The 23,476-nt window shown below is 40.9% G+C and overlaps 1 protein-coding gene across 1 annotated transcript in view; it reads left to right on the top strand.

Annotated features, from left to right (window-relative positions):
- Positions 1-23,476, top strand: part of cacna1ea (calcium channel, voltage-dependent, R type, alpha 1E subunit a) — a 71,768-nt gene that overhangs the window by 42,262 nt on the left and 6,030 nt on the right. Inside the window, exons 7-37 of the mRNA XM_028404675.1 lie at positions 425-600; positions 2,461-2,564; positions 3,208-3,323; positions 3,560-3,613; positions 5,692-5,787; positions 5,951-6,160; positions 6,241-6,353; positions 6,445-6,557; positions 7,394-7,525; positions 8,116-8,185; positions 8,364-8,481; positions 9,115-9,182; positions 9,380-9,471; positions 12,447-13,202; positions 14,206-14,435; positions 14,890-15,001; positions 15,445-15,574; positions 16,073-16,132; positions 16,505-16,611; positions 16,808-16,819; positions 16,978-17,074; positions 17,874-18,034; positions 18,436-18,573; positions 19,042-19,243; positions 19,463-19,627; positions 20,228-20,338; positions 20,425-20,505; positions 20,598-20,783; positions 20,900-20,991; positions 21,722-21,896; positions 22,014-22,141. Coding sequence (XP_028260476.1) covers positions 425-600; positions 2,461-2,564; positions 3,208-3,323; positions 3,560-3,613; positions 5,692-5,787; positions 5,951-6,160; positions 6,241-6,353; positions 6,445-6,557; positions 7,394-7,525; positions 8,116-8,185; positions 8,364-8,481; positions 9,115-9,182; positions 9,380-9,471; positions 12,447-13,202; positions 14,206-14,435; positions 14,890-15,001; positions 15,445-15,574; positions 16,073-16,132; positions 16,505-16,611; positions 16,808-16,819; positions 16,978-17,074; positions 17,874-18,034; positions 18,436-18,573; positions 19,042-19,243; positions 19,463-19,627; positions 20,228-20,338; positions 20,425-20,505; positions 20,598-20,783; positions 20,900-20,991; positions 21,722-21,896; positions 22,014-22,141 — 4,405 coding nt within the window. The remainder of the gene's footprint in view (positions 1-424; positions 601-2,460; positions 2,565-3,207; positions 3,324-3,559; positions 3,614-5,691; positions 5,788-5,950; positions 6,161-6,240; positions 6,354-6,444; positions 6,558-7,393; positions 7,526-8,115; positions 8,186-8,363; positions 8,482-9,114; positions 9,183-9,379; positions 9,472-12,446; positions 13,203-14,205; positions 14,436-14,889; positions 15,002-15,444; positions 15,575-16,072; positions 16,133-16,504; positions 16,612-16,807; positions 16,820-16,977; positions 17,075-17,873; positions 18,035-18,435; positions 18,574-19,041; positions 19,244-19,462; positions 19,628-20,227; positions 20,339-20,424; positions 20,506-20,597; positions 20,784-20,899; positions 20,992-21,721; positions 21,897-22,013; positions 22,142-23,476) is intronic.

Raw genomic sequence — 23,476 nt, 5'->3', positions numbered from 1 at the left:
TGCACACACGGCATGCCAGGCTGCACCTGGAGACTTGATCAAACCAAACCGTCCGTGTTGTCCTGTATAATTAAAACCAACAATGTGGTGTGTTACAATGGCTCATTGTACATTCATAGCTGTCATTAACCTCCACACCTCCAACATCACACTCACAATCACTAGATAACACAGACAGACTGAAGTGAGTCTTTTCTGTCACATTCAGACATCATCACTCACCGGGTACATAGAGCTTAAAGACCAGTAGGTATGAAAAACAACACTTTATACTCTTCTTTGTGCAGGTTTAGTGCTTCATAACTTTCAAATTTGAAATGACTGACATCAGTGACCCAAATAACAACAACAAAGCTCTTTTTGTTGGACGTTGGTCATCTGAATGATAATTCTTTGTCTTCCACTTTAGAAAACGAGACAGTAGACTCATCTGAGTATGAGTTCCCATGTGGTGTGCGTCAGTGTCCAGCCAAATACACCTGCATCGGGACCTGGATCGGCCCTAATGATGGCATCACCCAGTTTGACAACATCCTGTTTGCTGTTCTCACTGTCTTCCAGTGCATCACCATGGAGGGATGGACCACTGTACTCTACAATGTAAGACCCACATACACACACACACATATGTGCCACTCATGATATTTCCCTGAATTGCTGCAAATTATTGAGGCGTAACAGCATTTTGTTACAATTTAGACTCCATTAACCCTAATGAACAGAAGCAGCTTTGGCTCCAGCATGTTAATGGTTGCTGAGGGGTTGTCTGAAACCCCATGCACCCTGGTTCCTACCATGCAGTCTGCCTGGGGATGGAGAACATCAGGAATGATGTTGTTTTGTTGTGTTTTTGGTGTGGTAACTGCAGAGTCCCATATGGATGCATGTTTTGCTTCCAGCGTGCCATTTTTATGCCGTCTCTCACAAAATGTGTTCATATAAATTTAATCTAGGTTTAACAACTAGATTAGTTGTGGATATATCTATGGATATGTATTATTTTAACACTGATGGATGAGTTAAAAATGCTTGTTTACCATAGTATAGAAATGAAGTGTTATAGTTTCCTCAGCAGGAATGCCTTCTCCTTTAAGAATTTATACATGCTTTGTAGTCGTACCTATTCACAGAGATTCCCATGCTGTGCATTATAAGCCAGAATGGATAGTTTTATCGTCCTGCTCAAGTGCTACTGATCCATTGATTGATCAAGCGATGTTTCACAACTGACTTGGAAGATGGTGTGGCAAAGTTTTGAAAGGTCTGTCCCCTTTTTTAATCTGTGACCCAGTATGTTTGAGGATTTGAAGTCCAAACTTAACCTCAACCAGGTCTTCATGTAGCTCTGCGCCCTCCTGTGGTGAATAAGTGCATGTAAATTATTAAGGTTAAGGCAAAACATGCCTGTTGTGAAAATCATGATTTGAACCTAGTCAAGAAGCTTTGGTGTCCACATAACCTTATACCACCTTCCTCCATTTGGTAAGCAGACTTGTCTGCATTTTGTTGGTCTTTGAACTGCTTCACTCAAAGAATTGTATGTGCTGTTTGGGAATGATTTGCAATCCACCTATTTGCCTTTTATGTTTGTTGTGAAATCATAGTCCGTCTCACAGAGATATGTGTTCAAGTAATGTGTGGTGAAGCCAGCGATAATTTCATTTTCTGCTGGGGGGGGAGATGAGATGCATTATCAGCATCTGTGGCAAAGTGAAAGGAGCAGGGAAGAGACACACACAGCATGTAGACGGACATGCATCCAACATGCAGAATTTATATTCAAACATTATTTACTATAAAAAAAAAATCTGTTTTTTAAGTCAGAGGGTTGGGGTGATAGCGTTTCACGCAAATATTAATGCATTAATAATATTTTAGATTATTTGTTTTACTTCAAATTGTCTCTTAAGCCACGCTCATATGCACAACCTGCTTTGTCTCCTTGTAACTTGAGGTCAGCTGGTTGCTCTTGCAGTTTTTATTGAGAAGAATGAAAGCAGATGATTTGCCAGTGATTGCATTATCCTGTCTAAAGTGATGAGCTAAACAAGCTTTACTGATTGGAGAGGATGGTCGGAGGAAAGAAGAGGAAATGACCTTCTGACTCTGTGGATTCATATTTAGTGTAGTCAGTTTAAAAAAAAAAAAACAAAAAACAAAAGGACCAAGATGCAAACATTAGAGTTGAGCTTTTTGTGGACATCATTGTGTTGACACATACAGCGAAGATCCACATAAGTAAATCCTCCTTGTCTTGGAGCTCTCTGTTTCTATATTGGCATCAGTGACTGCTCCCCTCTCCTCCACACTTTCTCTTTGAGAGCAGATCAATACGCATGATGTGTTCAGTTCAGACTTGGACCTACAGCAGCCGCCCAAACACCTACACCTGGGTCTTTCTGTCTGGTATCCCAGTTGCAGTATGAGTCAAGTTTAAAACTTTTTTTTTGGATGTTTCAGGCCGATGATGCCTTGGGCCCCAGCTGGAACTGGCTGTACTTCATCCCTCTCATCATCATTGGCTCATTCTTTGTCCTGAACCTGGTGCTGGGAGTCCTCTCTGGGTACGTCCATGTTCATGTCTCCTGTATTTTGTAACAGGGGTATTATTACTCACTATTTATCTATCTATTCACCGCATTTATCATACAGAGCTGATGCTACAGGAAAATTTGAGTTATTTAATTTTAAGGCATTATTATTAATTTGTTTCTCCCAGACTGCTGATTCCAATTCCTGACTTCATACTTATTCCCTCACTAGCAAGTATTATACAAAACCTGAGCTGTTTATCAAATCACAGATTTAAAACTTCAAGATAAATATGCTACAAAATTGTGTTTTCCAAAATATTTCAGCTACGCAGAAAACAAGACATGCTGTAACTTGCTTTTTCACTGAAGAATGGATGGCAAACTAGCTGTCCAGTCAAACTGTGCAGTTTCACTACTGGTGGCTCTACAAATTAATTAGTTTTACAGAAAGGTCAATTGTCATTATCTCTGCAATGAGAGCAGAGACATGCACCTCTCCTCTCCTTTTCCTTGCAGTCGGATGAGCAATGAAAACATTTTAGTTCAAGACAACAGTAGCTTTCTCTCTGCAGGGATTGCCTCCTACTGGAATTGTTTATCTCGGTGACTCTAAATACTTGCACTTCCATCAAGGAATAAATGAATTACTCTGTGGTTTGGTTTGTTTCTACAGGGAATTTGCCAAGGAGAGAGAGAGAGTAGAAAACCGAAGGGCCTTCATGAAACTAAGGCGCCAACAGCAGATTGAGAGAGAGCTCAATGGCTACCGGGCCTGGATCGACAGAGCAGGTGGCTTCAGTCTCAAATCAGCTTTTCCCTGAATGAGAAAAGAAAAGAAATGTTATTTTAGTTCAAACATTATGAGTAATGCTGTCAATTGTAGAGTGTGGGACTGTCTGATGCAGCTTGTCAGCTGTTTGTTTTGTAACAACTGTGCTGTAAATATAGTTACAAAAGATGCCAGTATATCTCTTTCCATCTGAGCCATCACCTGCTGCTCAGTTATCATGCTTCTGAATTCACAGAGGAAGTGATGCTAGCAGAGGAGAATAAAAATCCAGGACCATCTGCCCTCGACGGTAAGTCACCTAACATCTTTGTTTCTATATTATTGGTTCATGTTATATAATATAAAGCAGCCTTTGCTGGTTAGCAAAATACAATGTGATGTTATTTTGTATACAAAAAAAATTGGTCGCATACATCAATCTTGGCAAAAGGATAATGACTTAGTCAACAGGCAAAATACAAAGAAGCTTATACACATAGACTGTGTCGTAGATATATACTAATTAGAATAGAAATGTAGATTGAGCCAAATACGACTATAATATGCTTTAATGAGTTATTAGGCACCACATTTGGTATCAATATAGCATTGTGAGCATGTTAGCAAGCTGACATTATCATTAAGCTCAATGCTAGCTGCTAGCATGGCTATAAACTGTTACAAATTAACTAGCAAGCAATTGCTAATTATCAGTTTTGGGAGAGTTTAAGATGATTCACTTACAGAACACCTGCTTTTAAATATAGATTACTCAGACAGTAATTTAGAAAAGATTAAGATTAAGAAAACCTTTATTTGTCCCACAATAGGGAAATTGTGTAATGTTCAAATACTTTAACATTAAGAGCAGTTTGTCATTCTTAAAAAGGACATTGGAGTACAATATTTAATCAGGGCCTTGCCTGTGAGCTAGATCTGCTAGCTCTAGTTTGAAGGTCGCCTCAAAAAAGTAATCCCTATATGTAATTTAAGAAGTGGCCACTCTTTTCATCACTGTAGATATATAAGATGTATATCTTATATAAACTCCCCAACGCCGCTAATTATGCTGTGGTTTTCTTGCACTGATCAGTCACACCATAACACCTCTGAAATGTTTAATAGTACTAAACCAGCCATTAGACATGATGCCCAAGCGATAGCTAATCTATTTTGACACTCTCAACTCTACTGTGACCTTTCCTCCTCACTGAACCAGCAGGGCTTTTATTAAATGTTGATTGATTGGCAGCTCTCAGGAGGCTCCCAGAGTGGAGTACAGGTGGTGCCTATGGTGAGAACCGTCCTCTCTTCTGCACTTTTCCTCACCAACTTCACTCATTTTGCTACATGCACACACACTCTGCTGCTAAAAAGCACAAACCATATGCATGTATTCAAGAAGAACGCTTTTTTACTAGTTTGTTACAAAGACATTAAATCGTGTGAATCTAATCTGTTGATGAAAAGGACAACAGCTGTTGTGATGGAAATGATGCAGAAGCTGAAATAGCTTTGATTAAAAAGGAAGGTGGTGCACTGCAGTTGCCTTAGCAACCACTGGTCTGAAAAGGCAGCAGCATGGATGTGCTGTGTGTGTTGACAGGTCTCAGTCTTCCTGTATCATAGTAAACACTGCTGTGTGGGAAATGGCAGCAATACTTTGTGTACCTGTGTGTTTGAATAGAGGCTTATTAAAAAGTCTCCAAGCAAATATTGAACGCAAGTAGATTCAGAAATCACAAGGTAGTGGGAAGGTGTGAGTGGATAGGATGAAAAGTAATCAAAAACACATCGGTCACGCTCACTCCCGCATGTGTGCACTGCACGCCGTGTCCCTACGCAGCACTCGAGAAGATAAGAGAAATGCATGGAACGTCAAGTCGCCTCTGAGCATGGTTTGCAGTGATGGAGATCATAAAATAGCATCAGAAGGTTTCAGTTTTTGGATCATTACACTAACATTAAATGATCATTTTTGTCTCATTTGGCTACATTTTTATTGAGCTTCCCCTCTCAGCCAAAATGCAAAATGCATTGCACATTATGCACATTAGCTCGACTCTCACTTTGATTTCTTGTCATCGTTTGCTTCATTGTTTTCTTTTTAGAGCATTATTAGATTCCACACCTGCATATTGCCTCTGGATGCTTTTAAAATATGTTTAAAAATAGGGTGGCTGTGTACGAGACAGTTTTGGGGCCTTGTTGACCAACCAAATGTTTTAAAAATATCCCCTATTTTGATGTTGCAAAAAGTTGTTTTTTGGTCACATTGCCCAAAACTTGTGTCACTGCACTCTCGGTGTGTTCCCTCTAATGTATTAGCAAGATCAGCTAGATCAGCTAGTTCTGGGACTTTTCATATTCAAATTGCTCTGTCTGCAGTGTTGAAGCGAGCCACCACCATCAAGAGGAGAGGCATGGATGTGGTACGGCAGGGGCAGCCTGGAGAGGAACAATATGGTGATATTTCCTCTGTAGGTGAGTGGAAGGCATGCACAGGCAGGGCGCTCTGCTGCACTGATAGAAATGCACAGTCGTTACTGCTGTAAACATCATGCTGTGAGCACAGCTCAAGATCCAGAGTGGGAACATGCTGTGCAAGTCCTGCCAGACCACAGCTTCTCTCTGCTTTCCCCTGAAGGCATCCCTATGGCCAGAGCAAGTATCAGGAGTGCTAAGCGAGGTCCAGCAGCCTACTTTCGCCGCAAGGAACGTCTCCTTCGCATCTCCATCCGACGTGTGGTGAAGACACAGACGTTCTACTGGACAGTTCTCAGCCTGGTGGCTCTCAACACACTATGTGTAGCTATCGTTCACCACAACCAGCCCCTCTGGTTGTCCACCTTCCTCTGTGAGTTTGAAATATCAGAAGTAGTTATAATTAGTAATTGCTTAGAAGTTGTACTACCTGCTGTGTTGTTGTTGTTTCAGACTATGCAGAGTTTCTGTTTCTCGCTCTGTTCCTGACTGAGATGTTTCTGAAGATGTACAGCTTGGGGCCGCGGCTCTACTTCCACTCCTCCTTCAACTGCTTTGACTGCAGTGTTAGTACTCCATCTGTCTGTTGTTCTTAAGTTGTGTAGCATCAGTCCTCTGCTCCTGTCTTCTTGGTAAACACTGTGCATATCTCTTTAGGTGATCGTTGGCAGCATCTTTGAAGTGCTGTGGGGTTTCTTCAGGCCTTGCACTTCTTTTGGCATAAGTGTCCTGCGTGCCCTCCGTCTGCTGAGGATCTTTAAGATCACTAAGTTAGTGCCGCAGCCTTCCTCACTCTTTGCCATCTGTTGAGATGTCACTTTATTTACAAGGAGTATTTCACTGTTGACTGAAAGCCAGCAACAGTATCAAATGACATGCCGTGTTTATGTTTTGTGCAGTGCTGTGTGGTGTGGGGTGATTCCCTTTTTATCTTCATATGGGAACTCTCTATTGCATATAAAAATGAAATAATAGAAAGTTGTTGCATTTATAGTTTTATAGTTTGTCATCACAGACTCAGTCTGTTGTGATATTCCCACTCACTGTAGGAAGCATGCACATGTTTCACTCCTGTGTGCATTCATGTGTGTGTGTCAGAGAAAGCCATACTGTTTTTTCTCTTCATGCTGCTGTGGCTGAACAAATAAAGAAATGACAGATGACAAGTACACCACTGTAATGGTGGAGCATCCCGGTTGCCAAATGACTGATGACACTGTTTGAGACAATGTTGTCAGATTTAAGCATTTATGTTACTAAGAGTTAATGAGGGTCTGCACAGATACTGGCTTAGCTCTCACTCTTTTTCATTTTCAACCTTTCAAAAGCACATTTTAAAGCTGACCAGTGCCAACAGAAGTAGATTCTACCTAGAATCTAACTATTAGACAGAATTCTACCTAGAATCTAACTATTAGACAGAATTCTACCTAGAATCTAACTATTAGACAGAACTATTAGACAGAATTAAATTAAACAGAATTATTTTACAATAAATAAACATTTATACATATACAAACTGCTCTAAACTAGACCTAGAAGTCTTATGTTTTTGGCTTGTTTGTTAATCGTTTACGCACTAATGCGACCTTTGGTTGCTGTCTAGGTATTGGGCATCTCTGAGGAACCTGGTTGTCTCTCTGATGAACTCCATGAAGTCTATCATCTCCCTGATCTTCCTTCTCTTCCTTTTCATTGTTGTTTTCGCCCTCCTTGGCATGCAGCTGTTTGGTGGCAGGTAACATAAAACATACACCATCAATTTGAATAAAATACTTATAGTTCTGTGTACATGTCCTATAAGCATGTAACAAAGTGCAGTAACTATGGATGCAGAGACAACTCTAATAGAAAATAGACTGTAGACAGTTTTGCTCTCTCACTCAATTTGGCTGTGGATGCAGTAACTGCACACAAACAAGCCTAAAGTTGCATTCAAGGTTCAGTGGACACCTCTATCGAATGCACACAGTTTAGAAGAGAATAGATGGTCCTGTGGTCCTCTTACACAGTTGTTTTTTTTATAACAAGAAGCTGTGTAAGCTCAGTGGAAATAGAGGAGTCGGCTTTTGTCTCACACGCCACTATTGCCGCTTGGTTTCCCCCTGAGTCCAAGGCTGTTTTCCACAAGCTGTCGCTTTAATAAAAGCTGGCTGAGGTAGACAAGCGTGGCCTTGTGATGAACTGGTCCCTAGAATACAGAGTACAAAGACAGAAAAAATCTCCCAGTCCTTCAGACAGGCTTGGAGTGGACAGTCATAGGCAGACAGATTTTTCTATGAATTCAATTCAAAGATTGTGTTCAGTTGTCCTACATCTTTTTCACAGGTTCATCTTTGAAGACTATACCCCGACAAATTTTGACACCTTTCCTGCAGCGATCATGACCGTCTTTCAGGTCTGGAAATAAACCTGTCAAATCACTGCTCTCTCTCAGTCTTCACACAACTGTATTACAGTGAATCACAACACGCAGGATGTATTGTGATGTAATTGTGTGTGTGATTACAGCTAAAGCTGTCAGGACACTGTTTTGTAGAATGTTGTGTGTGATTGTGTTTGGTTGTTTGTGTCAGATCCTGACTGGAGAGGACTGGAATGAAGTGATGTACAATGGTATTCGCTCTCAAGGGGGAGTGAAGTCTGGAATGTGGTCCTCCATCTACTTTATAGTGCTCACCCTGTTTGGAAACTGTATCCTTTTTCATATAGTTTACTATTAGTAACTTAATTTTTAGTCATCTTAAAGGTAACCTCTTATCCAACAGACTTTCTCAGTTCTGGTGCAGAGTTCTTTTTATTTAAAACTATAGGGTGGTTACTGAAATTGCCTAGGGACAAAGGTGGAGATGTACCGTAAGTCTCCCAAGACAGTTCTTCCAGTTGATTACTATGACCTCCATGACTGCAAATCACCACAGCCAACATTTAGCTGAATGTCAATCAAGCACTCATGCTCCTAATTAAGCATAATTTGAAGCTTTAATCTAATTTAAAGAAGTGAATGTCACTCCACTGACAGTTATCCTGAATTGGGAAATTAGTAAAGGAACCTCAAAATATTTTAGTTTCCAGGTTGTAGAGTTGAGCCTTTAATATGGGAGGTTAGGCGATTCTTTTAGGAGTCAGCCTCAAGTGGCCATTTGAGGAACTGCAGTATTGTGTCATAGGAGTAATAAACATGTTATTATGATGCATGAAAAAGCCACAAGCATAACTTTTTGCAGGGCACTTGTTGAATCTTTGAACTCAGCTCCTGAGATGCCATTGACTTTCGGCTGTAAAAAGATCATACAGTTAACACGTCTTTAACATCGGTGTGACCAGACACTCTGCTGAATGTCTTCTTGGCCATTGCTGTGGATAATCTTGCCAATGCACAAGAACTTACCAAGGTAATAAAACATGAGTGCGAAAAAAGATATTACTGAAAGAACAGGCCTGGTTTAATAGGCTTTTACTGCTCTAAGAGTCTGTTACTTAATAATCTCTGCGCTATCCTCCTTTTATCACTTTGATTCTGTTTAATTATTTATAATCATGGGTATTACAGTTGTTCAGCTGCCTTTTGCTCTTTTCCTCTTTTGATCAGGATGAAGAGGAAGCAGAGGCAGCATTCAACCAGAAGCACGCGCTCCAGAAGGCAAAGGAGGTCGGACCATTGTCTTCCTTCATGTCTTCAGAGTAAGTGCTGTATGCAGCCTCTTCCTGCTTGACCTTCTCTTCATCTCCTCCTGCCTGTCTCTCTCCTCGTACTCCTCCCTCCTTCCACCAGGGAGTGACTAACTCGCAGTGCAACTCATGCGGTGCTGTAGCCTCCGGCTAGTCCATCAATTGGTGCAATAGATTTGGATTACTGATGAAAATGCAGCATGCAGAACAGTTTCAACTGGAGGCTCAGGGTCATCAGTGCTGACTTGTAGCCAATAAATGTTACTTAGGGGATGTTGAGAGCCAGTATGTGTTGTTGTCCCACTACAGACTACAGTGGAAGGTCTAGCACTGCTACTAGCATTGTAATTTGCTCCTAATTAAAGTCTATGTCTCCATGGTTACTGGTTCCACTCAAGGATAGGAGGTGCATATATTGTTGTCATGGAGACAGGGTTACTTAGTGTCCAAATTAAGATAGTGTTTCCATTACTGTAATATACTTATGTACTCAGCAAAGTGGATGTTGTTGCAGGAAGAGTCAAAGGAAGTCAAATCCTGTGTACTTGGAAAACTAGTTTCTTAAAGTAATGCGTTCTTGTCTTCTCAATGCCCAGGTTTCCAGCTCACAGAATAGATGTTTTTTTCCTCAGGAATTGTTTGCCTCGTCAGAGGTGGTGGAAGTGCATGTGCATGAACAGGAGTGGGAACTCCTTGCTCTGTATGCACGTTGTGTAATGACAGATGAGTTGTGTAATTTTGCATGGGCATGAAGAAGGTTTCACAAGAACATATTTATTACCATCCATTGTAACAGATGTTTGCCATTTGGACAGTATCACACTGTAGTAGCTACGTTAAGGTACTTCAAACCTTTATGCAGTACATTATTGTAAACAGGATAATTGAAAAATTATACCTACTATTACATGTATACTGTAATTTATCTGTATTGTTATTCGAATTGTAGTAAATCTGCTGCATCTTTAGAAACAGGGTCTGTGTAATTTACCTCATATAACTGTCATAAAGGTTGTTAATTGCTTACTATCAGCACTGCAAAATACAACTATATATAAAGATTTTAGTGTTTTAGTGTTTCAAAATCATTAGATTTTTTTCCTTCTCTCTCCTGAGGCTGTGTCCTTTCTCCTCAGTGGAAAATAAATTAAATCAAAACAAAATTAGCCAGCTGAGGGTCAGGCTCTTGTCAGAGCCCACAGAGAACAGTGGAATACCACAAGGTCACTGTCATCCACATTCAGAGGACACTCTGAACTTTAAGGGTTCCTGGTCTCATTTCTGATGTCAGTTATGAAACCCCGGCAGTACCTGCCCCCGCTGACTTGGAGGAGACTTGCATGGCAGCATTTGCTAAAAAAATAAAAAAATGCAGCATGTTGGAGGCTGATTATTATTTTTACCTTGGGAACGCATGCGTCTGGTCCGCATGATTAAAGGAAGAAAAACAGAAATCACGTACACACTCACTGAGAACGCTTTTCACTGAAAATGGAGCTGGAATAGGAGTGTTTTCAGTGTGTGTGCAGTTTTTCTTTCATTGTGAAGTTACTTAGAGTATTCTAAATATTTGAAGTTTGTACTTTGAAGCTCGGCACATGAATCTCCTGATTTAACTCTGCTAGCATGTCCTGAAAGAATGTTAATATGTGAGTGCTCAGAGGTGGCAGTGGTGTTCTCAGCTGCATCCCAGTGTGGTGGTTTTGTTCAAAGGGAATTTAAAAAATGTCCGTGTTTGCTGATGAAGCCCATCTCTGTGTTCTCTACCTGTACCCATGCTGTACCTCAGACTGTCTCTAACATCTCAGTGTACTTATGATGTCTCCTTATCAATGTCGTGCTTGATGTTGATGTTTATGAATGTTGTTTAACTGTTTCTAATACTGCAACCATCATGTTTGTCAATGTGCCGCTTGGCTCCCATGGTGACACACACACCAAAGCGTCACGACTATAGTTTAAACTTCTAAATTTATGCTTCGGAACCAGATGTGCACATTAATAATAATAAATAAATAATTCTGTTGCAAACTAGATAAATTGTGTGGCTAAAACATTTATGTGTGCTGTTATCTAGAAGGAGCAGTTTCACCCTGAGGTGATGAATAACAAATTGAGAACAGCTGGTAGATGGCGTTAACAGTAGCTGCAGTTGTTTTTGGCGACTGTGGTGGTTTAAACGTTCGAATGCCGTTTTGCTGTGTGTCTCCTGGCCTGTTTTGTCTCTGCTCACAAAAGCACTAATGTCTTGTTTTCAAACCAATCGCTCATTGATAACACGGACCACACAAGAGTCCACGCTCCAGTAAGTAACACTGTCTGTTCAGCCTCTCTGAATCTCTCACTTTTACATCTGCCTGATTTCGTTAAGTGGGTAAATGTTCCCACACTCATCCTGTTCGGTATTCTTTTCATGCTCTGTCCTGTACTTCCCAGCTCTTCACCTTTATTAGCTCTGTTCCACTGATTTCATTCTGCATCTTACTCTTTTTGTTATTAAAGTCACACAACATTAATTTTCCACCAAACATTGCCATTGATCCAGTAAGCTGCTCGAACATTAAATCAAAGCACTTGCTGTGCACTGTGATATTCATTTTGTGGTACACGTGTTTTGATTGCTAATGTATATTTTGCAAAACAAACCCTGAAAATACAAGCAAATTTAAGGTGTTTAAATTAGCTCACTACAGCATGCCAGCACAATTAAACTGACCTGGATCAATACATAAATACTACAGCTAAACGTTACTTAAACCTTTTAAATGCAGCAATGTGAATTATAACTTTCTTGTCATTACATACTCACCTTTTATCTTTCTTGCTCTTTTCAGGGGAAGCCGGAGGAGGCGGCCCTACCTGTACAGGAAAAGAGCCATTCACCGTAGCCGGCCTACTTACTCCTGCTCCCTAGAGGAGGCACAGGGCAGCATCAGGGAGGGCCGTCCACCCCCACCACTCAACCCCTGTAACTCTTTCATGTCCAGGAGAGAGAGAAGGAAGAGGATGACCATGTCAGTGTGGGAGCAGAGGACCAGCCAGCTCCGGAGACACCGGCAAATGTCCAGTCGAGAGGTCCTGTACAGCAGCCCCAACGAAGACAATGATGGCACTCCTTCTTCAGGCCCGCATGGACGTCCACTGTCACTGCACCGCAAGGCCATGCAGCACACACTTTCAGGGAGTCTGAAGCATCTGACGGACCCCCTTGCCTCCCCAGCCAAGAACCAGGCTTCAGGCTCCTCTGTTTCCATGGGTGCGGCGTCTGGTGACATACCTGAACCCCCAATGTCAGTGCTTGTGCCAGAGTCTCTGGATCCTTCTAATATACCTCTTACCGATTCTGTGTCAATGACCATACCAGAGCCTCCTGAGTCAGAAGTTATCTCTGAGAGTGGAAAACTGTCCATTAATCAGAGCCACAAACCCACCAGTGAGCGCCGAAGCCCCAGATTGAACGGCGAGCGGCAGCACAGGGCAGTAAAGAAGTTCAGGCCTCCGGATAACGTCGACACACTGACTCCTGAGATCGGAGGCCATGGTGGGGTCAGGGGCAGGAGGGTGCTGCATCACAGTGACCATCACAACGGGACCAGAAGTCAGGGGTCTTCTCCTGCGAATGGAAGCCACTTGCCAGGTAGCTTGTTCCAAGGAGAGAGGAAGAGAAACCCGGGAAAGGTGGAGGAGAAGGCAGCAGAGCCTGAAAAGCAAGAGGAAGACGTGTCCAATCATGAAGAGAGCAGGTGAGATGGGCTGCGTGGTGAGGTCCTTTTCAATCTGAGAGGGTGATGTGTACAAGGTTCGACTCATACTTGAGCATTACATTTTAATGCAAGTGAACTTCAGTAACCTGCCTATGACTTGATTTTGTTATATAACCACATACAGAGCCTACAACTCTGTCTCAAGGCTGCATCCTTGGAAGGCTGCATTGAAAGACATCTTAGCAGAGTGACAAGAATGTAATATTTCGAAGGCTCTGTCAAATGCAACCAAGAAATGCAGCTTTCTTATCTGTTACCCAGGCTGTCCCAAGGTTCAGTAGCTTTATTAACACCACAACCACTGCAGACTACATTTACACCTTAGACCAGATTATTTAACCCTGAGTGTCCTTGTGGACTTTTTTGTCCATTATGTTGGACAAAGAATGTTTGCCTCTTTACCTGGCCACCATTTTATCTGTGTTTGTGCATATGGCACAATTTTTTGTAACAAAGACTCTCTCTAGACACATTTTAGAATTCAAATTAAAAAATTTTAAATACATCACCAGAACATGGTGAAACAAATTTACTACCCTTTTGTGTCATTCGTGGACAAAGATGACATTTTAATAAAAATATGTGCCCAGAATACACTGAAATATGTGCAGTTAAACTGGTACAGAAGATAGTTAATTGAAATAACTATCTGCTACTCTGAAAGGCAAGGTGTCTTAAGATAGGTTGTCCCCTAGAGGCATAAATTCACTCTTTTTATATGTGCATTAGAAGTAACACTCAAACAAGGTCACATTTGGCATTCTGCACGAAAATATGTGTGTGATCTCGAAAATAGAATGTATTCTGTTGCAATAATCCTATCTTCTGTACCAGTTTAACTGCACATATTTCAGTGTATTCTGGGCACATACTTTTATTAAGATGATATCTATTTATGAAAAAAAAAACCTCATCTCTCAGCGTGTGACTTAATTGTGTAAAACAATGTATCTTCCCTATAAAGTGTGTCATCCTTCTACAGACAGGGTGATCGAGGTGAAGGGGGTGAAAATAACCCATCAGACAACCAGAGCCACACTGGTGATCAGGAGGAAGCTCCTCAGCAGTCAGAACAGTCTGCTCCTGCTAACAAAGAGGAGAACAAAGAGGAGAAGGAGGCAGAGCAGGATGGGGATAAATCACAGCTCAGCCCCAGTGTGATCATTGAGGTGCCCAACGTGCAGTCATCTCTCGAGCTGTCCACAATCACAGGTAATGGTATGAATCATAGCTGGCTTGTTAATTCACAAATTTACTAATTTATATAGTATGTAGTAATTTATATAGTAAAACAGTTAATAACACAAAGCCTGCTTAGAGTTTTGACTTTACCATGGTCTGAAATTCCTTCACTTACATGGAACATGGGAACAAATCTTTTTGAAAACACAGTGCAAATGCAGTCATGCATTATTTCATATCTGTTACAGCCCCTTTAACTTGCAGCATCTATATTTAAGGCATGAAAAGTTGTGAGTCGTGTTGTCATCTCAACCCGTCCCCACAGTTTTAGTGATTCAGCTTACCACTCATCACTTCCCACTAGATACTTTGCTGATCACAAATCCTCCACAGAAACCTGAGCTTGCAGATTTTAGGTTGGCTTTATCATGCCTGGTAGGAAAGGCTTCATGTGCCTCCATCTTCTTCTCCTGACCTTCTGCAGTCAACAACAAGGACCCTGAAACCTGCAAGTCAGAGAAGGAGGAAGCAGAAGAGACAAAGCCTGCCAACACGGTGATCCCAGACAGTATGTTTATCTTCAAACCCGACAACCCGTAAGTTTTGAGCACTCACACTTCTATGGGGCTTCATACATTACATAGAATAAATCTACCCAAGTAATAGTATAGTAATAGTAAATTTAATAATAATATTATAATATAATATAATAGTAATTTATTGTTTTGGGAATACGTCAACACACACTAAAACGCCCAATTGAAAAAAATTTATTTATATATATATATATATATATATATATATATATATATATATATATATATATATATATATATATATTCCATCTATCTACAGGAAGACCTTCTAAAAATAAACACCATTTACATACATGAGATATAACATGTTTATTTCTGATGTGTTTTATTGCTTACATCTTTTTTCATTTTTTTTCATGATGGTATCTTTACATATTAAAGCTTATTTTTATTTGATAGTCCATCTTTCAGATATCACACATGATCTCTCTGCTCTCCTGCAGGGTGCGCCGAGCGTGTCACTATGTGGTGAACCTCAGGTACTTTGAAATGTCCATCCTGCTGGTCATAGCTGCCAGTAGTATAGCACTGGCTGCTGAGGACCCTGTAGCCACCACCTCTGACTGGAATAAGGTTTGTGTTGCTGACAGGCAGCTGTAACATTAAGTCACTTGATAGAAGTGATTATAGTAAAATATTTCCTGAATCTCTTTAACTCCTGAGATAAATTTCAATCACTTTTTAATCTGTGCCTCAGGTCACTTAGCTGCTTTCATCGACAATAAGCAGCTGAGGAACCATCCTGAAAAAAGGAAACATTTAAAATGATTTCCTTTAACTGTTTTGCTAATGTGACTTGTGGGGGGAGGGCAATTAAATCTGTGATGAGTGGTGAATGAAGTCATGAAGTGAATGAGGACACTGAGCCTGGCTGTTTGTGGGAGAAAGGTGGCTAATTATCCTGTGTGGTATCACCATCATCTGAGGCAACTGTTTTATGCTAAATGGCAAGCTGAGAGCCTGCAAAGTGAAACAGCTGTAGATGTCATGAGAACAGTGCAACAGGTAGAATGATGTCACACTGTCTCTGAGTGTCCCTCTGTTTTCTCCTCTGACTGATGCATTTTACAGGTGCTGCGTTACTTTGATTATGTGTTCACTGGAGTCTTCACATTTGAAATGATTATAAAGGTGAGTCACTGTGTAACATGGTGCATGCTAATGATGCTAACACATGTCAATGTACCTGGTATAACTGAAGTTACCCAGGAACCCAGGAAGTTTCTCAATAAATTGTTTTATTTAAATAATGATCTGAGCTCCAGAGAAGTACAATTAATAGAACATGATTTAATATTACAGGGAATAATAGATTACATCCTGCAACAGGCATCTGTTTTTCTGCTTTCCTCTGCATCATCTCCCCCCCGATTTATTTTACATCACTGTGTGTGGCTACAGATCCCACGGCTCTTTGTTAGCCTTGAAGTAATGAACAGCTTTGTCAGAGCTAATATTGATTCATATCTCAGATTTATATCCCAGTCTTTGTGTTGTCTTCAGATGATTGATCAGGGTCTGATCCTCCACGATGGCTCCTACTTTAGAGACCTGTGGAACATCCTAGACTTCATCGTCGTGGTGGGAGCACTGGTGGCCTTCGCCCTCACGTCAGTCTCATGATTCATTTCTATTGCTCACAGTCTGAACATTTAAGTGTCTTTAAATCAGCTGTGAGTTAGCTTTTGCATCACAATGTGTTCATCTCCTCCATTTTATTTATGGCTTTGTAACTGTTGGTATAAATGTCCCTCTCTCCTCCTTTTATCTGTCTGTGGATGGTGCCTCTGTGGGATTGACCGGCAGCAATGTGATGGGGTAAAAGATTAATAAAAAAAAGTCTCTTCATGTGCAAATTTCAAATTTTCATAGAATGTCACACACGTTTATCAGACACTGTGAGAATGGATGAAAGGTGACAACACTTTGCAAAGCTGCTGAGGTTTGATGAGCACGCTGTCTGTCTGTCTGTGCAGAAATAACAAAGGACGGGACATTAAGACCATCAAATCTCTGAGGGTGCTACGTGTCCTCAGACCACTGAAGACGATCAAGAGACTTCCTAAACTTAAGGTCAGACGCTCCATTTAATGTCTTTCTATACATATCAATGTGTATTTTCCTGTCAGTGTTATCTAAACCACAGTGGTTTTTGTTACTATTTAGGTCTGAAGGCTACAAATGTTACATAAGTGTTTTTTTGTTGACATTGACATGCAGTGATAAAAATGTACTCTATAGCCTTCTTTCATCTCTCAAAATTGTGCTGCAAAGTTGAGAGCAGTTGAGAACAAATAAAAGGACAGACAAGGTTACAGACTTGGAGTATAAGGGATCCCCAAACGAAGAGAAGAGAAGAGAAGAGAAGAGAAGAGAAGAGAAGAGAAGAGAAGAGAAGAGAAGAGAAGAGAAGAGAAGAGAAGAGAAGAGACTCAATCACAAAAATGGAACAGTCATACATATGCATAAACAGATGAATAAGGCCTGAAAATTCAGAGAATGCAGCATTTAGTCCATAGTGAATAACAAGCAATCGGAAAGTGGGACAGAGAAAAAGTACAAAGAGGAAGGGAAGGTGATTTGCAGGCAGGAGAGTAAAAGAGAATAAAAAACAGCCAATAAAAGAGAATGAGGGGAGAGGTAGAGGTGAATGTAGATTAGTTAGAGGACTGTTGAGTAGGACAAGTTAAATGACAAATTAAAACTTTTTTTAAAACTTCTCCAATATCCGGAGCAACATCAGGAGCAACTTAATGTTGGTTAATTGGAAAAAAAAATCATACTATTGTTGATAGAATAGTGTCATTTAATGGCTGATCCAGGACTAAGATGTCACTTCAATTTAAGCATTTCCTGTGTCCCTCTCTTACAGGCGGTGTTTGACTGTGTAGTGACATCTTTAAAGAACGTCTTCAACATCTTAATTGTGTACAAGCTTTTTATGTTCATCTTTGCCGTCATCGCTGTTCAGCTCTTCAAGGGGAAGTTTTTCTACTGTACTGACAGCTCAAAGGACACAGAGAAGGACTGCCAGTAATTCAGTTTTACTTCTTTCATATTTTCTAACCCTTTATTTACCTAATGTCATATCAGAATGATTTTTGTTTCTGTCTGTTTTTAAGCTTCTATTGTTGTTTCCTTCTTTCCTTTATTAATTTATTTCCTCCTTCCTTTCAGTTTATATGTAATTGAAATATTTATGCTAATGGTAAAGGCAACTTGGGACTTGGGAGATGGTTGGGACCCTCATCGGTCAGTTAGAACTAAAACCGGGGGGAGGGGGGGCCCTTTCAGATGAGACATGAAATGTCTTAAAGGAACTCAACCAAGTCCTTCTGCCTTTGAACACTTACAGCTGACCTGGAAGGCTGGGACTCCTCATAGGGAACTTCACACTTATCCAGGCCTCTGCTGTCTTCTCTTTTCCACTCCAGGGGTTTTTACATTGACTATGGGAAGGACAAGAAAGAAGTGAAGAGGCGAGACTGGAAGAGACACGAGTTCCACTACGACAACGTCATCTGGGCTCTGCTCACTCTCTTCACGGTGTCCACTGGAGAGGGCTGGCCTCAGTGAGGAATTACTCTTATGCTGGATGAGGAAATTCATCCGGAGCTTTAGAGGGCTCATTAGTTATTTTTTTTATGAGCATTATAACCTTTTAACATGGCTTGTTCTTGGGTAATGGTCAAATCTGACCTTTGATGAAGGAAATATAAGAGATGTGATCAATTTAGCAAAGATTTTGCCATTCATTATTTCAGAATCTTGTTAGATTCAATGCTTCACTGACAGCAGTCGTGGGTTTGTGCTGGTCCAAGCCTTGTTAATTGACTGCTGCTGTGGACATAAATGAAAATTATTTCCTCCACAGAATAGCAAATTGCCATTTGAGCTCCACCCTGAGTGGACAAATACTTCTGACATTTTCTCCCTAACTAAAGAACTAAAAACTGCAGCCAGAGTCCAAGATATACTTTGAGTGTATTGTTTTAGACAGTTGTATTATACTATTAATGTTACCATTACTCTGCTGTCAGGGTCCTTCAGCACTCTGTTGATGTGACAGAAGAGGACAGAGGTCCGAGCCACGGCAACAGAATGGAGATGTCGATCTTCTACGTCATCTACTTTGTCGTTTTTCCCTTCTTCTTTGTTAATATCTTCGTGGCTCTCATCATCATCACCTTCCAGGAGCAGGGGGATAAGATGATGGAGGAGTGCAGCCTGGAGAAGAATGAGGTGTGGGAAGATATGTAAACACACAAACACCAAACGCTTTCTTTTCTTCTCTGTCTTTTTGTTTTATGGGTGTCTCTGCACACCCTTGTTCAGTCATGTTGCTATGCTTATAATGCTTATAATTACTGCACACATTTCACTTGGTACGTACAGAGTGTTTCTTCCTCTGGAGTTTATTTATGCTTGTTCACTGCTTGTCGTGTTGTCCCTGTGTTTCAGAGGGCGTGCATAGACTTTGCCATCAGTGCCAAGCCCCTGACCCGATACATGCCACAGAACAGGCACACATTCCAGTACCGCTTGTGGCATTTTGTGGTGTCACCGTCTTTTGAGTACACTGTTCTGACCATGATTGCACTCAACACCATTGTACTGATGATGAAGGTGAGAATAAATGACAAATGAGAGGAGTGCTACTGAATATCTCATTTCTGTCTCTGCTCTGACTCAGTATGATGTGTTATCTGTGGTTGTTACTGAGAAAAATACACATTCCTCGGCTACTTCTTCTATGATGAATGTGCCATTTTTAACACTTTGGATTTTGAAAAGTCAAGGTGTGTGACTGCTAACTAAAAACCTGAATGTGTAGGTGCCACAGCACCACCTCGACAAACAGTGATGCTTGCGATATTTATTCCCTGCCCCTTTCCCTGAGGCACGGGTTTTTCAGACAGACACTCAGTGACTCAGCCTGTGTTAAATATTGATCTACAATGTCCAGTTGCTGCTATTTAGCATGACCTCATTAACTGTGGCTGCCGCCCCTAGAGGAATGACTCCTTTAATAGTGCGACAGATGAGAGGTGCAGAGACAGAGGCACTATTTATGGGTCTGGAGGAATCTTCCATCAACCTGTAGATGTGCAGGCCTGAAGTTCACACACATATCAAACACGAGGCTGATTTGCTGGTTAGGGAGGAATACACTTGTCTCCCTGGCTTACAGCAGAGAACATGTTGCCACCTTTGTTTTTTCTTTAGTACTACTCTGCCCCACCTGCATACGAGGCCGTGCTGAAGCACCTGAACACGGCGTTCACGGTTCTCTTCTCTGTTGAGTGTGTCCTCAAGATCCTGGCCTTTGGTTTTCTGGTAAGAAAAAAAGAGCCACACACAGCCTGAATGCGTATTCAATACCCCTCTACCTAGAAATGATTCATCTCTCGTCTTTCCAACAGAACTATTTCCGAGACACATGGAACATTTTTGACTTCATCACTGTCTTAGGCAGCATTACTGAGATTGTGGTCGATTTGCAGGTAATTAAAACATGATTAGATATTAGACAAGCTGACATCCCTTGCTACCTCCAGCACTCATTCCCCTCCCTTCTCCTGCGTGTCTCTGCCAGTCGGTCGAAACATTCAACATGAGCTTCTTGAAGCTGTTCCGAGCAGCACGTCTGATTAAGCTGCTGAGACAAGGTTACACCATCCGTATCCTCCTGTGGACTTTTGTTCAGTCCTTCAAGGCCTTGCCTTATGTCTGCCTGCTCATCGCCATGCTCTTCTTCATCTATGCCATCATTGGCATGCAGGTCAGAAGTAGCAAAGATGCTGATCACCCATGTTACACTCGCTGTGTGTTCTTATGAAATATAAGCCTGTTCTTGTTTAACCATGCACATATAGATGTTTTCTTTGTGCTAATCAGGTATTTGGAAACATTAAGCTGAATGAGGAGACACACATCAACCAGCACAACAACTTCAGATCCTTCTCTGGTGCTCTGATGCTGCTGTTCAGGTACAGTGAGTCGGGATCTGTGGTTATTAAATAATACATTTCTTTTTATGCAGTCTTAATGGGGCTTTTTGTAATAAGGCTTTGCTGTCTAAGTACCAGAGGTGTGATACTCTTTCTCACAGAGATCACATTATAAAGCGTCTAAAGACTTCCCTCCTGAGCTGCTCATGCACAGTAAACACAGCTACTCTGATGCTACTTCAGTGTGCTTTTAGAGTGCGTGCTTGTGCTTGTGCTCAGTAATCAAGCATGTAATGCAGCAGCTGTCTGTATGCTATGTCTCCTAGAACAGGCTTTGTGAAAGGGGTGGCAGGCACTGTACATCATAAGAAAATAGACACTTTGAGAGTTTTGTAGATGTTGATAACAGCTCATCAGAAACAAATGACAGAAGCTGTCAGATCAAATAAAACAGCTGGTGTTTACATAGTTACGCAGTAATTAACATACCTATCAATAAACTGTACTTATACTTATACATGATAGAATAACCTTTTGGATGTGTGTAAATAATTAATCAAACAAAAATCTGGCATTAGACACTACATGAATGAAGCGACTGCACTGCTGGATCTCGTATTTGGCACATCTAAAAGCTGTTTCTGAAGGCCTGCTTGATGTTTGAATGGCACCTTCCAGATGGCAGACGTAACTGTGAATAAACTGTGAGCTGGACCTTGCAAGTCCTAACCACCTCTCCCTGCTGTTATTGTATAATGTGTGTGTGCAGGAGTGCCACGGGGGAGTCATGGCAGGAGATCATGCTGTCATGTCTGGCTGGACAGCAGTGTGAGATGGACCCCGTTCTTCTCCATGCAGGCACATCGGCTGACCCGGAAGGGGGCTGTGGCTCCGACTTTGCCTATTTCTACTTTGTCTCCTTCATCTTTTTTAGTTCCTTCCTGGTAAGACGAGGAAACTTGGAACCTCTGGAGTAGTTGCAACAACAGTACATTATAAAACTGCATGTTCCCCTCCCACCTATAAATGCAGCTTCTTTCTCTGTGTATTGTTCCACACAGATGCTGAACCTGTTTGTAGCTGTGATCATGGATAACTTCGAATATCTTACGAGAGACTCGTCCATTCTGGGTCCCCACCACCTGGATGAGTTTGTCAGAATCTGGGGGGAGTATGATCGTGCTGCCCGGTCAGTGTCTCCAAGTTTAACATATTTACACCTTAAATATTTTGTCACTTCTTTAGGAATTATTTTGATGAAAGTTGCCAGTTTAAACATATTAAAGTTATAATTTTATATTTGTAATATTTTCTACTAGAATCCAACTGGATTCTAGTAGAAAATAAACTCTAGCTACAAGATTTTCATGAATAATCAATAATTTTAGCATTTTAAAAGCCAGAATTAAAAAGCTAATGTTGAGATATAAACAAGCAGTTTGATTCAGCCACTTTTTACAACCACCTTTTTTAAGACACAAAAAGTCAATGTTGTAAAATTAAATGCAAAAATCTGTGTTTGTTAAAAGTATTCAGAAATTCAAACCAATAAGCCTTTTCACAAAAGACACTTACAAACCCATCAGACAAAAAAAATAAATAAACTGCTATTTTATCAAGCCAAACAGACACAAGGCAGTAATTATGCAAAGTCTCTCGCTCCCTTTTTGTTTCACACATACGGTATAATAATAATTCTGGTGTATCTACTACAAACTATTAACGTCACTTTAATGATTGTTTATTGTTGATGCTACTGTAGGTTTATTGTTAAAATATTTAAGTGATGGAACAATGTGTGCAGTAGTCTTTATGATCCATCAACATTCCTGTATAATTTCTACATTTTTCAGCACAGGTTTAATCAAGAGGACAGAGCCTCACTCACCCTTACTCTTTACTACACTGTTTACTATGTTCTTTCCAGTGGTAGGATCCACTATAAGGAGATGTACAAAGTTGTACGCACTATCTCACCTCCCCTGGGCTTTGGAAAGAACTGCCCTCACAGGGTGGCATGCAAGGTTTGGTTCCCCCATGTCAACAAAACCCCCCCTCTGCCTCCTTTTCTGTGGGATCCTTCCTAACTTCCTGCTGTCCCTCCTTTTTCTTCCCTTCACCACCCTGCTTGACCTTCAGGGTCACTGAGGTTAAAGAATGACGATACTTCAGTCTCGGGGTACTAAAGCACAGGACGTCCCTCATTCTCTCCAGGCTGCACTTTGAATCGGTTTTCTTGTAAAGTTTGATTTTGATGTGGAGAAATATGAGGGAGTCCTGTCTTTTTCTACCTGTTGGATCTGGTTTAAAGATGTAATCCATTCTTAACACACACTGCTACACAACGTAAGTATTTGTACCAGATCCAGTGAGGCTGTCATTCCTTTTCTCATCTTGTCCAAGGTTTTCTCCCCAGATTTCTATGCCCCATTGGCAGCATAGAAAGAATAACAACCTGTTTTTTTATTTCCCCAACTTTACTCTCACCTTGTCTGTGATGCCTTGGAATAATCCTTTCTCTTAT

This window comes from Parambassis ranga, chromosome 4, assembly GCF_900634625.1.
Source record: "Parambassis ranga chromosome 4, fParRan2.1, whole genome shotgun sequence".
Classification (NCBI taxonomy): Eukaryota; Metazoa; Chordata; class Actinopteri; family Ambassidae; genus Parambassis; species Parambassis ranga.
The sequence above is the reverse complement of the archived record's forward strand: the minus strand, read 5'-3'. Positions and strand labels throughout refer to the sequence as shown.